At 50.7% G+C, this 16,067-nt stretch overlaps 5 protein-coding genes across 5 annotated transcripts; 2 read left to right on the top strand and 3 right to left on the bottom strand.

The window, feature by feature from the left end:
• Positions 1 to 1,308: 1,308 nt before the first annotated feature.
• NCS54_00911900 (Hypothetical protein) lies at positions 1,309 to 4,065 on the bottom strand (the record flags this gene model as incomplete). Its single annotated transcript, XM_053154474.1, has 3 exons — positions 1,309 to 1,511; positions 2,087 to 3,465; positions 3,524 to 4,065. 3 exons carry the CDS (start codon positions 4,063 to 4,065, stop codon positions 1,309 to 1,311), a joined length of 2,124 nt encoding a protein of 707 aa, XP_053010449.1.
• A 3,400-nt stretch (positions 4,066 to 7,465) lies between these two features.
• NCS54_00911800 (Fe2OG dioxygenase domain-containing protein) lies at positions 7,466 to 8,717 on the bottom strand (the record flags this gene model as incomplete). The annotated part of the gene is made up of 4 exons (XM_053154473.1): positions 7,466 to 7,719; positions 7,825 to 8,363; positions 8,413 to 8,501; positions 8,559 to 8,717. The coding sequence occupies 4 exons, from the start codon at positions 8,715 to 8,717 to the stop codon at positions 7,466 to 7,468; spliced, it is 1,041 nt and encodes a 346-aa protein (XP_053010448.1).
• Positions 8,718 to 9,870: 1,153 nt separating this feature from the next.
• Positions 9,871 to 11,350, top strand: NCS54_00911700 (Hypothetical protein; the record flags this gene model as incomplete). Its single annotated transcript, XM_053154472.1, has 4 exons — positions 9,871 to 9,906; positions 9,954 to 10,076; positions 10,140 to 10,191; positions 10,398 to 11,350. 4 exons carry the CDS (start codon positions 9,871 to 9,873, stop codon positions 11,348 to 11,350), a joined length of 1,164 nt encoding a protein of 387 aa, XP_053010447.1.
• Positions 11,351 to 11,983: 633 nt separating this feature from the next.
• On the top strand, positions 11,984 to 13,776 carry NCS54_00911600 (Hypothetical protein; the record flags this gene model as incomplete). The annotated part of the gene is made up of 3 exons (XM_053154471.1): positions 11,984 to 12,113; positions 12,170 to 13,389; positions 13,441 to 13,776. The coding sequence occupies 3 exons, from the start codon at positions 11,984 to 11,986 to the stop codon at positions 13,774 to 13,776; spliced, it is 1,686 nt and encodes a 561-aa protein (XP_053010446.1).
• A 158-nt stretch (positions 13,777 to 13,934) lies between these two features.
• Positions 13,935 to 14,964, bottom strand: NCS54_00911500 (Hypothetical protein; the record flags this gene model as incomplete). Its single annotated transcript, XM_053154470.1, has 5 exons — positions 13,935 to 14,007; positions 14,060 to 14,147; positions 14,201 to 14,333; positions 14,386 to 14,464; positions 14,513 to 14,964. The coding sequence occupies 5 exons, from the start codon at positions 14,962 to 14,964 to the stop codon at positions 13,935 to 13,937; spliced, it is 825 nt and encodes a 274-aa protein (XP_053010445.1).
• Between the last annotated feature and the right edge of the window lie 1,103 nt (positions 14,965 to 16,067).

Genomic DNA, 16,067 nt, shown 5'->3' with positions numbered 1-16,067 from the left:
GAATAAACATGCGGAAAGCCAAAGTGAAAACCTTCCCGTCCGCAACAGAGTTAAGTCCCTATGTTACGGCCTTTTCTCGTATTGAGTTTTGATGCTGTCATGTGTTCACAACGCTTTCTAGAGATAAATAAGGCATGTCAATCCCAACTACAAACCCTTCACCTTCAATCACGCCATCACCATCACCATCGACCAACAGCTTCGAGAAAGCAAACAACCTAACGAGATGTCGCCATCAAACCATTCATCACTACGACGTCGAAGTCCCTGGGAATACATAACCTCTACTCCCAACTCCACTATAGCTGAGGATCAGATGCCCCTACTGCATGCCGATGGCACTGACAAGGCTGCTGAAAGCCCTCGGTCTTTGACTCCCTCGACCACCCTCCGTCCATTGATCGATCCTCGACAGCGCGTCCCACCGTCATGGTATCTCAAACCCTACTCTTCCCTTCCCGATACCCACAGTCGAGTCCAATACTGTGTGCCTTGCCAGCAGGAAAGAGCATCACGTGGCTACATTAAACGAGTTGCCCGTCTGTTTGACCGCTTGTATCGCGCAGGATGTCAAACTGAACACGCTGCCCTCTTCTTTTCTCAGGCTGCCCGAAAAGCTGAGCCACGGCGATGCATCGCGCACGAGGGCTTTTGCACCGTCTGCCCACACCTTAAACTCTTACTGCAAGACATCAAAGCAGCGAAAGCGAGGCAAATAGGGTTGGAAGTACGCTGCCAGGAACCTGCATGCCTTTGTACGGAGGCAACTATCACCTATAATCCGACTTACGTTACCCTTGCATGGAGCATAAAATATGATGAGACGCAGAGCAACGACACTTCCTCGGACCATAACACAGCCAAGCCCCAAGGCCTGCATAGGTCATTTCCGCCATTATTCTGCCGCCACCTTCAAGTCTCACCAGAGCGTCTGTTTCACCCAGATATGGAGGGGTGAGGATATATCTTCAACCCCTCTCTGCCACATACTTGGCTCTTTGCAGTTGCAAGGCTTCGGGTCCTAAAACCTAGCCTCGCAGAAGCGAGATCTCCGTCTGCTTGAGCTCGAACTGCCTGTCGGTAGAGCCTTTCCTGACTTGTCAGCATCATGGGCGAGGGCGAGGGCAGTCTCAGCGCGGGCAAGGGCATCATAGGCGGAGGTGGTGGTGCGGGGAGCCTCCTCCATCCTATTACACTTATGAGTTGATATCGACTAAGGTAAGGCACATGGTTACTTAATAATCACAGCGAGTCCGTAGAGCCAGGCCTTGGACAATCTCCTCCAGGCCCGCTGACGCTCGTCAGGGCTCAATCGGAAGACTGGTTGCGTCTGGCTTCCTCGGCCAGACGCCAGTCCTTGCGCTTCATGTAGTAGTTGGAGAGATGGGAGAGGGTTGTGACAGCCAGCGCGATGACAGCCAGGGTGATGGTTGTCATGATGTTCGCCCAGAGCTCGAAGTTCACAGGTTGGGAATCCACGTTGGAGGATGTATTGGTGGTGAGATGATCGTCTGGGGAGGAGATTAGTGATGTTGACGGGGGTGGAACAGAGCATAAACAGAGGTTCTATGAAGTGAATTTGATTGAATGAGATTGTCGGTTTTGAAACTCGGCGATGCATGTTTGTTATTGTTATGCGGTAGAAGCGAGCAGTGGCCGTTACGGCTGTTTGGGCTCAGTGCCTCGAGTGCCATTTGACTGTTATTTGAGAGTGGCTTGATTATTATTTGAATATTTTTAAGCATTATTTGGCTATTATTTAGCCCCAATTTGAGGGTCATTTGATGATGCTCATCAACCGAGCTACCTAATATCTCGTGAACTTGGTGCATCACTGCCATCACTGCCATCACCAAGAACACAACTGTGAACACATGGGCGGCATTCAATACAATGCCAGAAACACCATATGTCAAGACAACAAACAATAGCAAGTCGAAAACTCAAACAATAAGTTTCTTAGTATGAATCATTGTCATTTATGTATTAACTATGAAACGGCGATGTATCACCATTGCTTGGCCATTATTAAGTATTGGTATGTTCATCTAAGCTCCAATGTTAACCTCCACTTCGTAGCTCGCACTTCCCTGTTCTGTAATAATCTCATGGGCAATCTTCTCAGCCAATGCATAGACAGTACCCAAGGGGTGGCCTGGAATAAGAACTGGGAAGGCAGAGGCATCAACAACGCGCAGGCCCTTGACACCATATACGCGGGCCTTGGAGTCAAGGACAGCCATCTTGTCTTCAGGCTTGCCCATCTTGCAGGTGCAGGCAGCGTGCCAGACGGTCATGAGGGTGTCGCGAAGAACAGCGAGAATCTGCTCATCAGTCTCGTACTTGGCACCAGGGTAGACCTCATTGAGAACAATGTTCTTCAGGGGAGTGGACTTGGCAACCTCGCGAAGTCGTCGGAAAAGGGCGATGGCAACCTCTTGATCACCCTTGTCGCCCAGGAAGTTGGGGTTGATGAGGGGTGCGTCCGTGGTCGAGTTGGATTGGAGAGTAATGTTGCCACGGGAGAGAGGTGCAACCAGGGCGCCGTTGATGCTGGTGTACTTCTTGCCATCGGCGGGTTGCTGGAGGATAGGGAACGACCAGTCCTCGGAATAGACGTTGAGAGGGATGAACTCCACTTCAGGCCAGTCACTAGGGAAGGCGGAGAGCTTCTTCAAGGTCTCGTTGGAGAACTTGGATCGGTACTTCTTGGGAACCTTCTCCCAGCCCAAGAGCTCGACCTGGTTGGAAGTGAGGGGGCCAGCTTGCTGTCCGGCATAGGCATCAAGGGCGCCTTGGAACACGGCAGGGTCGTTGATGGCCACGCTCAGAGTGTCCTCGAGACCCTGCACCTCAAATGATGGTCCAAAGAGAATGTGGTCCCACAGGTTCTGGCCGACACCAGGGAGATCGGCAACCACATCAATGTCGAACTCCTCAAGATGCTTCTTGGGACCAACGCCAGAAACCATGAGGATCTGGGGAGACTGGAAAGCACCACCACTGACGATGACCTCATTTCGAGCCGTGAGAGTGTACTGCATACCCAAAGAGCTAACCTCAACGCCTGTGGCCTTCTTGTCACTGTTGAAAAGAACACGCTTAGCCAGACTCTGTGTGTACACCTTGAGAGTCTCGAGCTTCTCGCTGCGGGCAGCCTTGACAAAGTCATCAGATGCGCTGCGAGTAGCGGTCTTAGGTCGGACCGAGGTTGTGGTGTATGAGTAGCCGAGCAGGCTGCCGCTGCTGAAGCCGTCGATGCTCTTGAGGCCAAGGGACTTGAGGCCCTTCTCGACGTATGTGGCCCACGAGGGAACATAGTTGGCGTAGCTGACTTGGATAGGACCTCCGGTCGAGGCAAAGGCGGCGGGGTCGTAGTCGGTCGTCACGTTGGGGCCACGCTTGGTGTTGTCGGGAGGAGTAAAGCTCGGGGTGGCCTGGAAGTGAGGGAGCATCTGGTCCCACCTTAAAATAGAAAGTTAGCTAGATGCCCTCAAACCTTGTGAAATATAAGACTACTCACTTATAGCTGTCATCTCCAACCTCCTTTGCCCACTTGTCCATGGTACCGTTGGTCGGGCGGTGGTAAACGAGGAAGTTGAGCTGAGAGGAGCCTCCGAGGACCTTTCCACGAGCATAGTGAATCTCGCGATCATCCGCATTCGTCTGGGGCGTCGTGGTAAATCGCCAGTCGCGCAGAGGGTTGGAGTCGAGAAGACTGGCACCGCTACCACAAGTAACACCGCCAGGAGCCGTAGCGAGGATGGGCTTGGAGATCTCGAGGAAAGATCCAGCTTCGACAATGGCGACGCTGAATCCAGCCTTGGCCAGTCGGTATCCGATGGTGTTTCCAGCTGTACCTCCTCCCACGACGACGTAGTCGTAAGTGGCATCTACGCCAGGAATGCCCCCGAGGGATCCGAGCTCACCGACCTTGACTCCATCACCAGCAAAAGCAGACTGAATAACGGCTTGCAGAGGATCAAGGAGTGTGCTAATGAACGGAACGTCACGCGCCGTGACAAGCGTCGAAAGAGTGACAGCCAAGAACGTAGTGCAACGCATGGTGAATGACGATCTTGCAGGCGGATGAACGAGTGATCTGCAATGCAATGCACATGAATCAATGCAGGGCACGAGTTGCACTTTATTCTTTTCCCAGTTCCTTGGTACGACTCATTGGAGCTCGGACAGTTCGTGGACGCCGAGTGCTCCCTCCCTTCCATGAACTGACTGCATGAATACCCAAGCCCCAATACCCTGCTGACGGTTCCGCCGTGGTTTCATGCCGCCTGGTCCACATTGCTGGCGCTAATCTTCAGCTGCCCTGGCCAAGTGGATAGGCAGTTCCACAGCAGGGTGCTGCGGTAGAGATAAGGTATATTATGGGCGGGTTGTTGGATAGCCGAGGTTCGAGATGAGATGTTGAGACATTCAGGCAGACTGAACTGTTCCAAGACCCATTGACTGGTATGTACTGTATAGGCTGATTCAGGAAAGCGGATGGCACTGTACAGACAGGTTTGGACAAGAAGAGGGAAGCACAAAATGGGTGAAAGGGCTGCTGCGTACTGAGCACAAAGAGCACTAAATCTCCTTAGTTCCTCCAAATGGCAATAAGACGGGCATTTTGCCAGGACACCCCAGTCAATATCTAGGACCCATGCAACGGAAAGGCTCTCCATGGGCGCCTTGTCCAGCGGGCGAACCCGCACCTCCGCTGCCGCCGTTAGGGGGTAAGGGGCACGGGAAGCTCCGGATTCTCCGGATTGTCTCCAGCTCTCTCCACTGATCACCTTCGCTAGAGGGACGGCTCGGGGCAGCTAAACTTACAAAAAACCGCATCTGACCTCATGAAAGTCGTCAAAAAGTAAACATAAGTCCACCGTCAGATCTCACAACAAAGGCTTTCATCTCTTCACGAACACGTTGCAGTGATCTTGCAGTGCAGGATGCCTCCTGCGTCATTGTCACCTCGCGATACAACCTAGCCGGTCGCTAATATGCGGTTGGTCGATGCGGAGGTTACGCTAGTGGTAGATCTGACGCCGATCTCTCTTGGCGCATAGTGACGCGAGTCAGGTCAGTCAAACCACCAGGTCAAAAGGGGCTGGACTCTGCTAAGAACAGTAGGTGCAGTAGCGTAGATGCTTCTTCAAGGTTGTTTATGGCGTTTAGTTCGGAGAAAAGCTGACTTTTGAGTTGAACATTTGCCGATTTAAACTGCCGTGGTTCCCAGTCAGTCCTCCCAAGTTAATCAGTGCACGTTCACATCGCCACAACAAGCCTGAGTTCTAGGCGATTAGGCACCTAGCTCGGGACCCTGTCGGTTCTCGACAGTGTTGCAAGACCCATGTCCATCTCATCTCTCTCCAGTTTTGCTGTTAGAGATCTCAAACGCTTTGCTCTCGAGTGTATCGCTTAGTTTCGCAACTCCCTGCTTTACCAGTTGGACCTGTATCTACTTGAAGCCTCAAATGTTCCGATGCTTCGCTTCAGTCAATCATAGGCTCATCAACGAGTGTACCCAAAGACAGAAGCACGCCATTCTTCATCTATCCTCTCCCTACCATTGCGCAATGATGCATGTTCTTAACCGGCCTACGACGTTCTTAGAACATTTCTCTCCCTACCCATAAGGTAGCGTAAGTGAGCCAATTGTCGCGATAGGCTGGGATCGCCAACGCCATCGCCGGCCCCGCCTTGGAAGCCACGCGAAGTGACATCGTGCCTGTTAGCCAGGCACAAGTTGTAACGACGCGCGGTTCCGCATCCAACATAACGTCTATCCTAGTATATAACCGTCAAGCGCGAGCCTAAGTGGCGTGATGAACGGTAGCCTTGGACGTCGAATTCAGCTGGTCAGACAAAACCCGCTTAACTTCAGAAAGTTTCGCTTGTCCAGATCCGATGTGGCGTAGCACGCCAGACAAGGGACTTACCGAGGTAGCCGACCGTCTTTTACACAAGTCTTCCAGTTTTCTTACTGCTTCGGGGGCTATTAGTACTTATAGGCTGCAGAACAAGGGGTAAACCCGTGTGTAGGGTGTCCACAAGACTACAATTGAGGAGTGTGGTTCGCACGGCCCAGTCCGTGGGAAGCCGCCATTCCATCAACCCTTTGCCAAGGTTGTTGGCACACTCATCGTATCGAAGCCTTGGCAATACCATTTTCAGATCATCCCCGGCTTGGTTACGTTCGAGCTAATCCCTATCCATGAGTATCCACGTGGCTTGCCAACGGAATCACCGGGTGGTTATCATACGGGAATAGGGGGCTACCGTTGGCGTTCACTCCGGACGCCACCGGCATCATTAGACCCCGAATCAACAGGGTTGGCCGTTGCCAAGTTATGTCAAGAACTGACAAGGGAACAAGGCTGCCGTATCAACCTGGAGACCACGTGTGCTGTGTTGGTGGCGTATACATTGGCATACACGTGCCGACGTGGTAGCCGATGTTGCATACTACAATGAAGTGTAATCATGACTAACATTCTGTCTGCGGTTAATCGTTCGATCTGGCGACCTGGCCTACCTTGCAACGGCGCTTTTGGAATAATTGCAGCATCAGCATGGGTTCCTCCCCCTTTGAGAGCATCCTTTAGTTTGTAAGACACCACGAGAAGCAATTGTTTTGACCGCATGAAGACTCTCGCCATACCATATCTGTGCTGTCTTCAATACAACAGTGTGCCACAATGCATCCACTAAGGATCGCGGTGTTTCACTTACAACGCGTTGAAGTGAGCCGACTTTATTATCATCAAAGAGAAGGGAAGTTCTGCTAGTAGCCTAGTCTAAGGCTAGGGAAGAGGGAATCCAGATTCCAAGATCAACTAATTATGCGAACTTGGTAACGGTTGCGGCAGAAGCCATACGCTCGTAGGTATGACGGCTTGATTATGTTGATAATTGTATTTCTCTTACTGGGCTGTCTCGATCTCCTCTCTGGGCATGCAATGAGGTTGAATAACTCCAAGCCATAATAACAAAGAACGGGATCAATGACACAAGCTGCCGCTATCGACTCAGGGACATTCCCCCGCAGACTGGAGGTCAAGAGGGGCAGCTGAGTTACCTTTTGAGACTTTTAAGATGCCTCAGTTCGTAAGAATGAATTGTTCATGATGTATTTCATCCAGTGTCCGATGTGTTGATCCACGTGTCTAACGTGCTGGCTTAGGGTAGGAGAGAAACAACCCGAGACGCGTCGCATCACAACCATGGAATCATAAATAACGAGGAAGAACTACTTTTCTCTTTACCGTATATGTAAAGAGGAAGTAGGCAAGGCTTAAGCAGCTTTCTAATGACGCTGTGTTGTATACATCTTTTTAGATGATTCGCGTCACCAAGATAACTGAGTGGTTAGATTTAACAGCATAGAGGGCATGACATCTTTGTCCTAAATTTCGATTCGTTTCAGGTTCCCGCGAGCCATGGTCATGATTGAATCTACTCTCTACTGCTTAACAGCTATAGGAGAGAAATTAACCAAGCCTGAGCCATTTGCAATTCCTAGGCTCTCAACTGCATGAATGACCCGCGGATCAAACTTTGAAGCTTCGGTTTTTCCAACCCAATTGTTCTCTGCATCTTCCTTCTCAGACATATAATGTCGAACTTCGTGATACTCTCCTGCTGTCAATGCAATGGAGCCATGGTCCTTGACAAGTTTCCCTTCATGATCTCGCTTGAGGATCTCCAGTTTCGCATCTAAACTATTCAGTTAGATTGATAAAAATGAGAAAGGCTTGGGTAAAGACGAGAAAAGGGGTAGAAGATGTAGAGAATGGTTCAGTTTAAATGCAGCCAACTTGCCTTGGTTAGCATTGACAAAGTAGGCCATAGACCAACGGTCCTGATCAATGGGCAAATTGTCAAACGAGATCTTGTGCAGGGTTGACTTCAACGTCTTGCCACTCCATAGTGACAAAGCATCACCAATGTTGACAACGATGGAGCCTGGAATAAGCGGGACAGGCATCCACTTCTTGGAAGGAGTCTCAACCTCCAAGCCACCTCCCTGAGGCCAGACAAAGGTGACGGAGCCCCAATCTGTGTGAGAGTAGAGTCTTGGGAAATTCTTATCGGGCCGTTCCTCTAGTTTGGGATAATGGAGCATACGGAGGACACTCCCTGGGCCTCGCTCATCGTTGTGGGCCGCAGAGAAGTAATCAGCTGGCAGGCTGAAATGAGTTGCGAAGACCTCGAGGAGCTTGAGACCTAGCTTGTGGGCTTGTGACTTGAAATATTCGACATCTGCAAGTTTCTCGGCATTCCACCAGCTCGGGATATTCTTGCCTTGGGCAACATCGCCTTTGGTTCCTCCGAAAACCATGCATTCGTTGACGGCGATTCTATTCCAAGTCAGCAACATCCATGGATCTTGACGGTCAGAAAGCATACTTAGAATTTTTGACATCGTATCCTATCTGTCGCTCGTCGACGCGGCATTCGGACTTCACTTCGAGAGGCTGTGCGCAGAATTCTTTGTGCTAGTACAAGGTAAGTTTTGCATAGCCGTAATCTCATTGAGTCCAAGCACCACCTACCAAGTCGAACATGCGATCGATCTTCTGCTGAGGGATTCCATGTCCGGTTAAAATCATAAAGCCCCAGACTTGGCAAGCTTCAACGATCTTGGGGCCAAGGGTTTGAGGCCAGTCGTCGCCGGCAGACAAATCAATGACAGGGAAAATTTCGGTGGCCATGACGAGCTAAAGATGGATCTTGATCTAATTTGGCCAAGCCAAGTTGCCCGGGACATGGGGCAGACCTTGCCGAGTGCATCTTTTTTAAAGCAAATTCCCGGCTGTCTCTTTTCAAGAAGCGAGGCGGAAGATGTGTAGAGGCGATACTATCGAAATACTCGGCCGAGATAAGACGTCTTATCTGGAATATTAGGGTTATCCTACTCCGTCGTTGATCCGGAGCCATGACAAGTTGAGCTAGACTAGGGGTGGCGAAGCCCAGTCACTATTGGATCAACTCGGCCGAGATAAGATGATGGGAAGCGATAAGCTCTGCTTTTGCTGACTACAGTAGTCCTGCCCATGTAAAACTCGTCCGAACTCTGGACCTTCTTGCTGGTCAGGCCAGATCTTGGAGAGCCACGAGCGGAACCAGGAAACGACCGTCATGTCTACAACGCAGGATCGCGTGTCACAGCGCGCCCCCAGGTCTTGTCAGCCATGCAGTCGGCGCAAGCTCAGATGCTCAAAGCAAATCCCCTGTTCTGCCTGCGTCTCTCGAGGTGTCCCTGACGACTGCCGCCGGGAGTCCGTCATCTTATCCAAACATACTTCAAAGGCCTACAGAACTCGTCGTTCCGTTGCAGATGTCATCAGTCCGAATCTTCCTCTATCCCCAGCTTCTCAAGGCAATAGTGGTCTTGCGGAAATTCCAAATGTGCCCCAAAAGATCAATTCGAGGCAGCCCACGGCCAGGAAAGACGATAAAGAGAGAGAAGCGTCCGGTAACAGTCTACCACTGGCAGCTCAGTCACTGGACGGGACAGGTCGCTCTATAGGCGTTGCAGCCACCTCTTCCTTACTACAAGAGAGCGAACCGAGACAGTCTGGCCCACGTAGCTATGGGAACACGTATCCGGTGTGCACAGAGGTTGTACTCTCTCTTGAGAGTCTCGTTTGGGGCAGTCACCTCGCGTCCGGCACAGACAAGCGGCCTAACCCTCCCACCAACACCGACCTGCATGATAGGACAACCCTTATTCTACCGGCTCGCCTGGAAGAAGCTATCCTCCAATTTCATCAAGACTGCATCGCTTGGATGCATAATGTTATACATGTGGCTTCGTTCGCGGAGGAGTGCAACAGCTTGCGATGGGAACAAGCCATACCTAGCATGGCGTGGCAGTCGCTCTACTGGTCTATGATGAGCGTTAGTTGTACAACCAGGTTAAGATGACCAGCCCGCTGACAGTGCAGACCGGTTTATTTTACATGAAGCATCAGTCTTGTGTCGAACTTGGCGTCCAAGATAAGACAACGCTCACAGAGACATGCTACCGCAGAGCTCTGGACGCACTTGCGTCGTCTGACTTCATGGCAGTTCATTCAAGTGAGATACCTCATCTTTGATCGGTGTACTGGGTCAAGGTTGATCATTCCTAGTACACGCCCTCCAAGCCATCTGCCTACTCGTTCCATGCGCATATGCTCTCGGGTAAGTAACTTTGGTATACTGGCATGAACTGGACCTAAGGCTTACTCGAGTCAGAGATTCCAAGCGTATCATTGTCCTCTTGTCCTCCGCAACCTGTATCGCACAGCTCATGAGAATTCATGTCCTGGGCCCGACTCCCTCTGAACCTGCTTCCGCAAACTCGCTGATGGAACACGAGATCAAGAAGCGAATCTAGTACTTCTTAGTGATCCAAGATTCGTATCTCACCACATTCAAGGGGACTTACAACATAGTCCCTGCTCATGCCAAGACTCCTCTGCCGGTGAACTGCTCCGAGGTGATGGAGGAATTCCAGGAAGCCGGCAAAGTCCAGGTGCTTCCACTTTCGATACCAACGCAAACAACGTACATGATTCTCCAAGTCCACCTAACCAGCATCAAACAGAGATTGCACGAAGACACATACGAAGCCGCAGGTAAAAGAATCAACGTTGCAGAAAGATACCAGAAAGTCTTGCAAACTGATGAAGACTTGGCCATCCTCCGGCAGCAGCTCCCTCCATGGATGAAGACCAAGGCTTGCCCAGAAGACGCGGCACCTTTCGTAAGACACCAATGGCGGACTTTCCGAATATCTTATGCACACATGAAACTATCCATTCATCGAGCATTCTTCTGTCACTCGTTTACGATGAAGCAATTCAGCTACTCGCACCAGGCGTGCTTGGATGCCGCTCGCATGTTGCTATTGACGTATCGCGACACGGCTCAGGCCAGCGAATTTGACAGCTGGACTGTTCCAGCGCACGTCATCAGCGCCAGTCTTATAATAACTTTGGACATTGTACTACGCGACAATGGTGACGACTTTGACCCTAATGTTGCAAGATCACTCGCTGATGATAAAGGCCTCATGCTTGAGTGTCTAGAGCTGGTGGAGGCTACCCAGTCTAGCCTGCTAGTTAAGAGAGGCCTCACTCTGGTTAGCAAACTAATTGCCGACAGAGAACGAAGGAGCCCGACCTATTCACGTTTTGATGGACCGGAAATTTCAAAGCTTGTACAGGAGGTCGAGGACGCATTGGCAACCGAGGAGGCGCCTCCTACAGCGTACAATGTGACATTCGAGGAGTACTTGGATATGATGGGAAACGATCTTTTTGCGTTTATGGACGACGAGTCATGTCTTTTAGATTAGACTCCCCTCGAGGCGAAAACTCGGAATGCCTCATTTCACATAACCTGCTGCATCCTACTCTAGTTTGTGTGTTGCTCCGTGACTGCAGCATCAATTTGACAGACAGTAAATCATTTCTTGCCGTTTTTTGTTTAACTTCATTTTCTTTTTTTCATCAACTACAACAAAACCATTCTTACCCACTCCCAATCATGCTCATCTTCAGAGACATCTGGAGCCGGGTTAGTTTATGCAACCGGCTATGCCAAGATAAGCGAGCAATTGGCATCGCTGAGCCTACCTTGGCCGCCGGAGATGTTGTAATCAGAGCAACAAATCCGTCTCGGGATTTCGATAATAATCGATGGTTGGTCAATGATCAGATTGTCGAGGCTAGGTAACCTGAGCCAACTTGACGAGCGCTAACCCATATCTTTGAGCTCAACAAGCTATCTCGGCCGAGTATTGGCAGGGTGGAAGGCCAAAAATATAGGCCACTAAGAGTATCCTTACCCTGGCTTACACTCAATCTAGGACCACAAGCGTCATGAACTATAACTACCAAGTAGGAGCGCCATGTGATTCTTGACTTACTACTCTCTCTGCATCTTCTCACCATCTATTGCAGGCATCATTTCGTTTCGTATCGTCGCAATGGATCGTTTCAAGAGCCGCGTTACTTCCAGCGCAGAAAAAGCCAAGTTGAGGCTCACTTCAGCCAGCTCGTGGTCGCTGCCGAAGCAGAGCAGCAGCTTGGCCCCAGAATACGTTTGGACCAATGCAGGTGAATATTATCGCAGCATGGAGAACATGGATCGAACTAACCGCATCTTCTGGCAGACCTCGACCCAGTCCCAGAGGAAAGACGCACGTGGACAGCTTGGTCGTTTGCTGGCTATTGGTTCAGCGACCTCTTTACCATAGCCGGATGGCAGATTGCATCGAGTACTATTTTGAATGGCCTCGGTACTACTGATGCCATTCTCATTGCAATGGCTGCCGGCTTCTGCAATTCTGTGCCAACTGTACTCAACGGCTGCATTGGTTCTGATCATCACATCGCTTTCCCCGTCGCCATTCGTGCCAGCTTCGGATACTGGTTCTCTTACTTTGCTGTAGTAACACGCTGCGTCCTTGCCTTGTTCTGGTTCAGCATCCAAGGTTTTGGCGGTGCCTCGGCCATGGCGGCTGTCATCACATCCATCTGGCCCAGTTTCAGTCACCTGCCGAACCACCTCCCCGAGTCGGCCGGAATCACGACACAAACGATGGTGGCGTATCTTGTGTACAACTTGGTCCAATTCCCACTACTTCTTATTCCCACCGATCGGCTTCAATGGCTCTTCTTGGCAAAGGCAACATTGGTTCCTCCCATGGTCATATGCATGACTGTCTGGACATGTCTTCGGGCGGGTGGCCGTTCAGACATCTTTCAGGTCCAGCCTACAGTGTATGGCACTGATAGAGTCTGGCTTTGGCTGGCTACAATGACTTCTGTTACCGGGGGATACTCTACTATCGCGGTTAACATCCCTGACTTTTCGAGGTTCAGCAAAAACCCCAAAGCACAGTGGTGTCAGCTGCCCTTGATCCCATTTTTCAAGGTCCTCACGTTTTTGTTTGGCATTATTTGCACAGGTGCCTCAATTCACATATATGGCGAATACGTTTGGGATCCTCTCCAAATTGTCACGTCTTGGGGGACCACCCCCGGTGGGCGATTTGCAGCCTTTGTAGCTTCCACTATCTGGCTTCTCGCACAGATTTGCTGCAACATCTCAGCCAACTCCATCAGCTTTGCCAATGACATCAGCACACTTTTCCCAAGATGGTTCAACATTCGTCGGGGCGTTATCTCTGCTGCCATTGTCGGAGCTTGGGGCCTGGTGCCTTGGAAGATTAATTCTGCCGCGGGCAGTCTGCTCAGCTTCATGTCTGGCTACGCTATCATACTCGGCCCATTCGCGGGAATCATGATTGCCGACTACTGGATCATACGGCGCCGATCATTAGATGTTGTTAGCCTCTACGATCCCAAGGGCAGATATCGATATAACAAGGTACGACTATCCATCCACCAACATCCTGTTACATGCTAACCATCTACATAGTTCGGTACGAACTGGAGAGCGTTTATTGTCGTTTTCGGTATTGTTGGGCCTCTTGTACCTGGCCTTGCTAGGGCAGTAAGCCCTTCGACCGTGCATATCGGCACAGGCTTAAGGCATTTGTATAGTATCAGCTGGCTTTTTGGGTTCTTTACCGCCCTAATCTCATACTTTACCCTTATGAAAGTCTTCCCAGCAAAGTCAACATTGACTCGGAGGGACGAAGTGTTGAATGGGTTGAATATGATCGAATCGGATCTTGAGCATCAAGATGGGTCTGAGATTATGGATAAGAAAGCTACCAGCATTCCAGAGGTAAAGGAAGAAACTATTATATAAGTCCTTGGAAAGGATTGATTACCGCAAAGCCAATAATATAAACTATAAGGCTATTAAACCTGCAATAATATACAATCGGCTATGAAGCACAGGACCCAGTTTGAACGCAGCCAAATAGATTCGACTCAAGCCCGAACTATCCCAGCACTAAGATCAGTCTAGAAATCAGGAAGACCAGCCTCGTCAGCACAGGGGATAGCGCAGTCACCTCCCCATCGCATGCCACCAGACCTAAGTAGACTGTTAGTTTGAACCACGATGGGATTGATAGTAGGGGACGAACGCGAACTGATCCTTGACTCCAGAAGAGCACAGGCCGCGGCAGTTCTCACCAGCCGAGTACTGGCAGTAGGAGATCTCGCCTTGGGATTCTATAGTCGCTCACGTTAGTAGAATTCTTTTGAGGAAATGTTTCACTTCTTACCCCAGGTGTTGAGGACAATGTTGTAGCCGTCGCGGTAGAAGACGTATTGGGGGTTGCAAAGTCCCTGCACCTCACAGGTCTTGGTGCCGGGGATACCGCCCCAGGCGTGTTCCTTGGTGGCAGTGTATTGGATCTACGCTCCAAGGTTAGTGCAGCTCATCTCTTGGCAGAACATGTATACTCACGCTGTAAGTTCCAATACCCTGGTCGCCCTCGTAGTAGACAACGGGAGGGTCGTTGTTAGGAGGGTCAATCCAAGAGCAGCTATCCCACTGTTAGCATTATCTTAGTTACCTCAAAGTAAATGCTCACTTGTCATCCTTGTGAGTGGCGGTTCTGTCCTTAGAGCCGCGGTCATAGGTGCGGGTCTCGCAGTTACCGCCGCCCTGGGTATCAAAGTAGGTACGGCAGCGGCCGTGGTTGTGCCAGATGATATCCTGGCCATCATCACCGAGAGCATCGAGGGTCTTATCGGCGATTCCGCTGATGATCTTGTTCTCCATCTTGGAGAGGGGAACCAGGAAGAGACCAGCAAGGCCACGGACCGCCTTGGCTGCGACAGCAGCCTGGCGCTTGGACAGGTCATCCCCACGGGCTTCGATAGCACCGGTGTTCAGAAGCTGAAGAGTCTGAGCGTGAGACTCCTCAAGCTGTCGGAGTCTATCTTCGTCGCGGATCTGGATCCCCTTGCCAGCAGGCGGGAGAACCTGGGGGAAAGCCGAGACGGCGGGAAGGGAGAGGGCGAGAATGTTGATGAACTTCATTGTGATGAGTATAGTATCGGAAAAAGTGACGAAAAGAAGTAAAAGAGTGTGGTGTAGAAGACAAAAGAGTGGAGTAAGTTGGTGTTGATCGCTGGATGAGCTGGTGGTGAAGAAACTATTCTATGATGATGCTAGGCCTCTATATATACATGAGATAAGTCTTACATATGTCCCCCAGGTGTTACAATCTCGAACTTGTTGATGAAGGATACTCAGCTCCATCAAAGGATCAAACTCCATGAGATCGTGAAGGATTACATGCCTTCCTTGGTGAGCATTCTGCCTCAAAAGTGGAGGATCGATCGAGTAAATGGTTCAAAGTAGATAGATCTGCGTGTGACAAGGACTCTAAACACCGAGCATGGGCAGATCCAAGCTCGTCAGAAATAAGAGCTGCTACGTTAGAGGCCTCTTTCCGAAATTAGAGTTCTATGCGTCTGGAGAAACTGGCCACGGCTTGATGGATGCCCTAGAAGGCTCTCTGACGATGAGGAGACCCCAGCGCTTGCAGAGTCCTCCGTGAGCTCTGAATGGGCGGGCGCCCCGGCGCTTGCCCCATAATCGGACATTCGTATCGACAAACGTCTCCGCACAGGCTGGGTTATGAAGCTTGGCACTGCCTCAGCCAAGAGGACGTTTAATAGGAATCTCCTGGCTTGGCAGAAAGCCTGATAGGGCCAGGAACGAGACTTGGGTGAATTTGAACCTGGCCGTCAAGGTGATGCCGATAACTCCACCATAGGGAAACGGCCGATGCCTATCGGGGCTTGGACTCACTGCCTTCACTCCGCTCATTCTTGGAACAAGGGCGGCAATCCAAGGTTTCATCGAGATGAGTAGGTCCATTGGCAGAACTTTCAAGTAGCTGGTCGTTTCTAGCCAGCTGTATGCACACAACAAGACTGTATCCTTTAGCTTACAGTCGTGCAGTATGGGGCGTCAGCTCACAGGGCTGGCTTGGAGACACAGACGATTAGGGGTCGCGTGACGGAAACCGCCCTCGATTTGTCCGGATGCAACACCAATAGAAACAAAAGTACCTTGTTGAGCGGGCAAAGATCGGAGCCATTGACTGTGCCACACAAGATGAAGCGCTGTGGAGA

This window comes from Fusarium falciforme, chromosome 7, assembly GCF_026873545.1.
Source record: "Fusarium falciforme chromosome 7, complete sequence".
In the NCBI taxonomy this organism is placed as follows: Eukaryota; Fungi; Ascomycota; class Sordariomycetes; order Hypocreales; family Nectriaceae; genus Fusarium; species Fusarium falciforme.
Note: the sequence above shows the minus strand (reverse complement) of the source record. Positions and strands in the feature narration are given on the sequence as shown.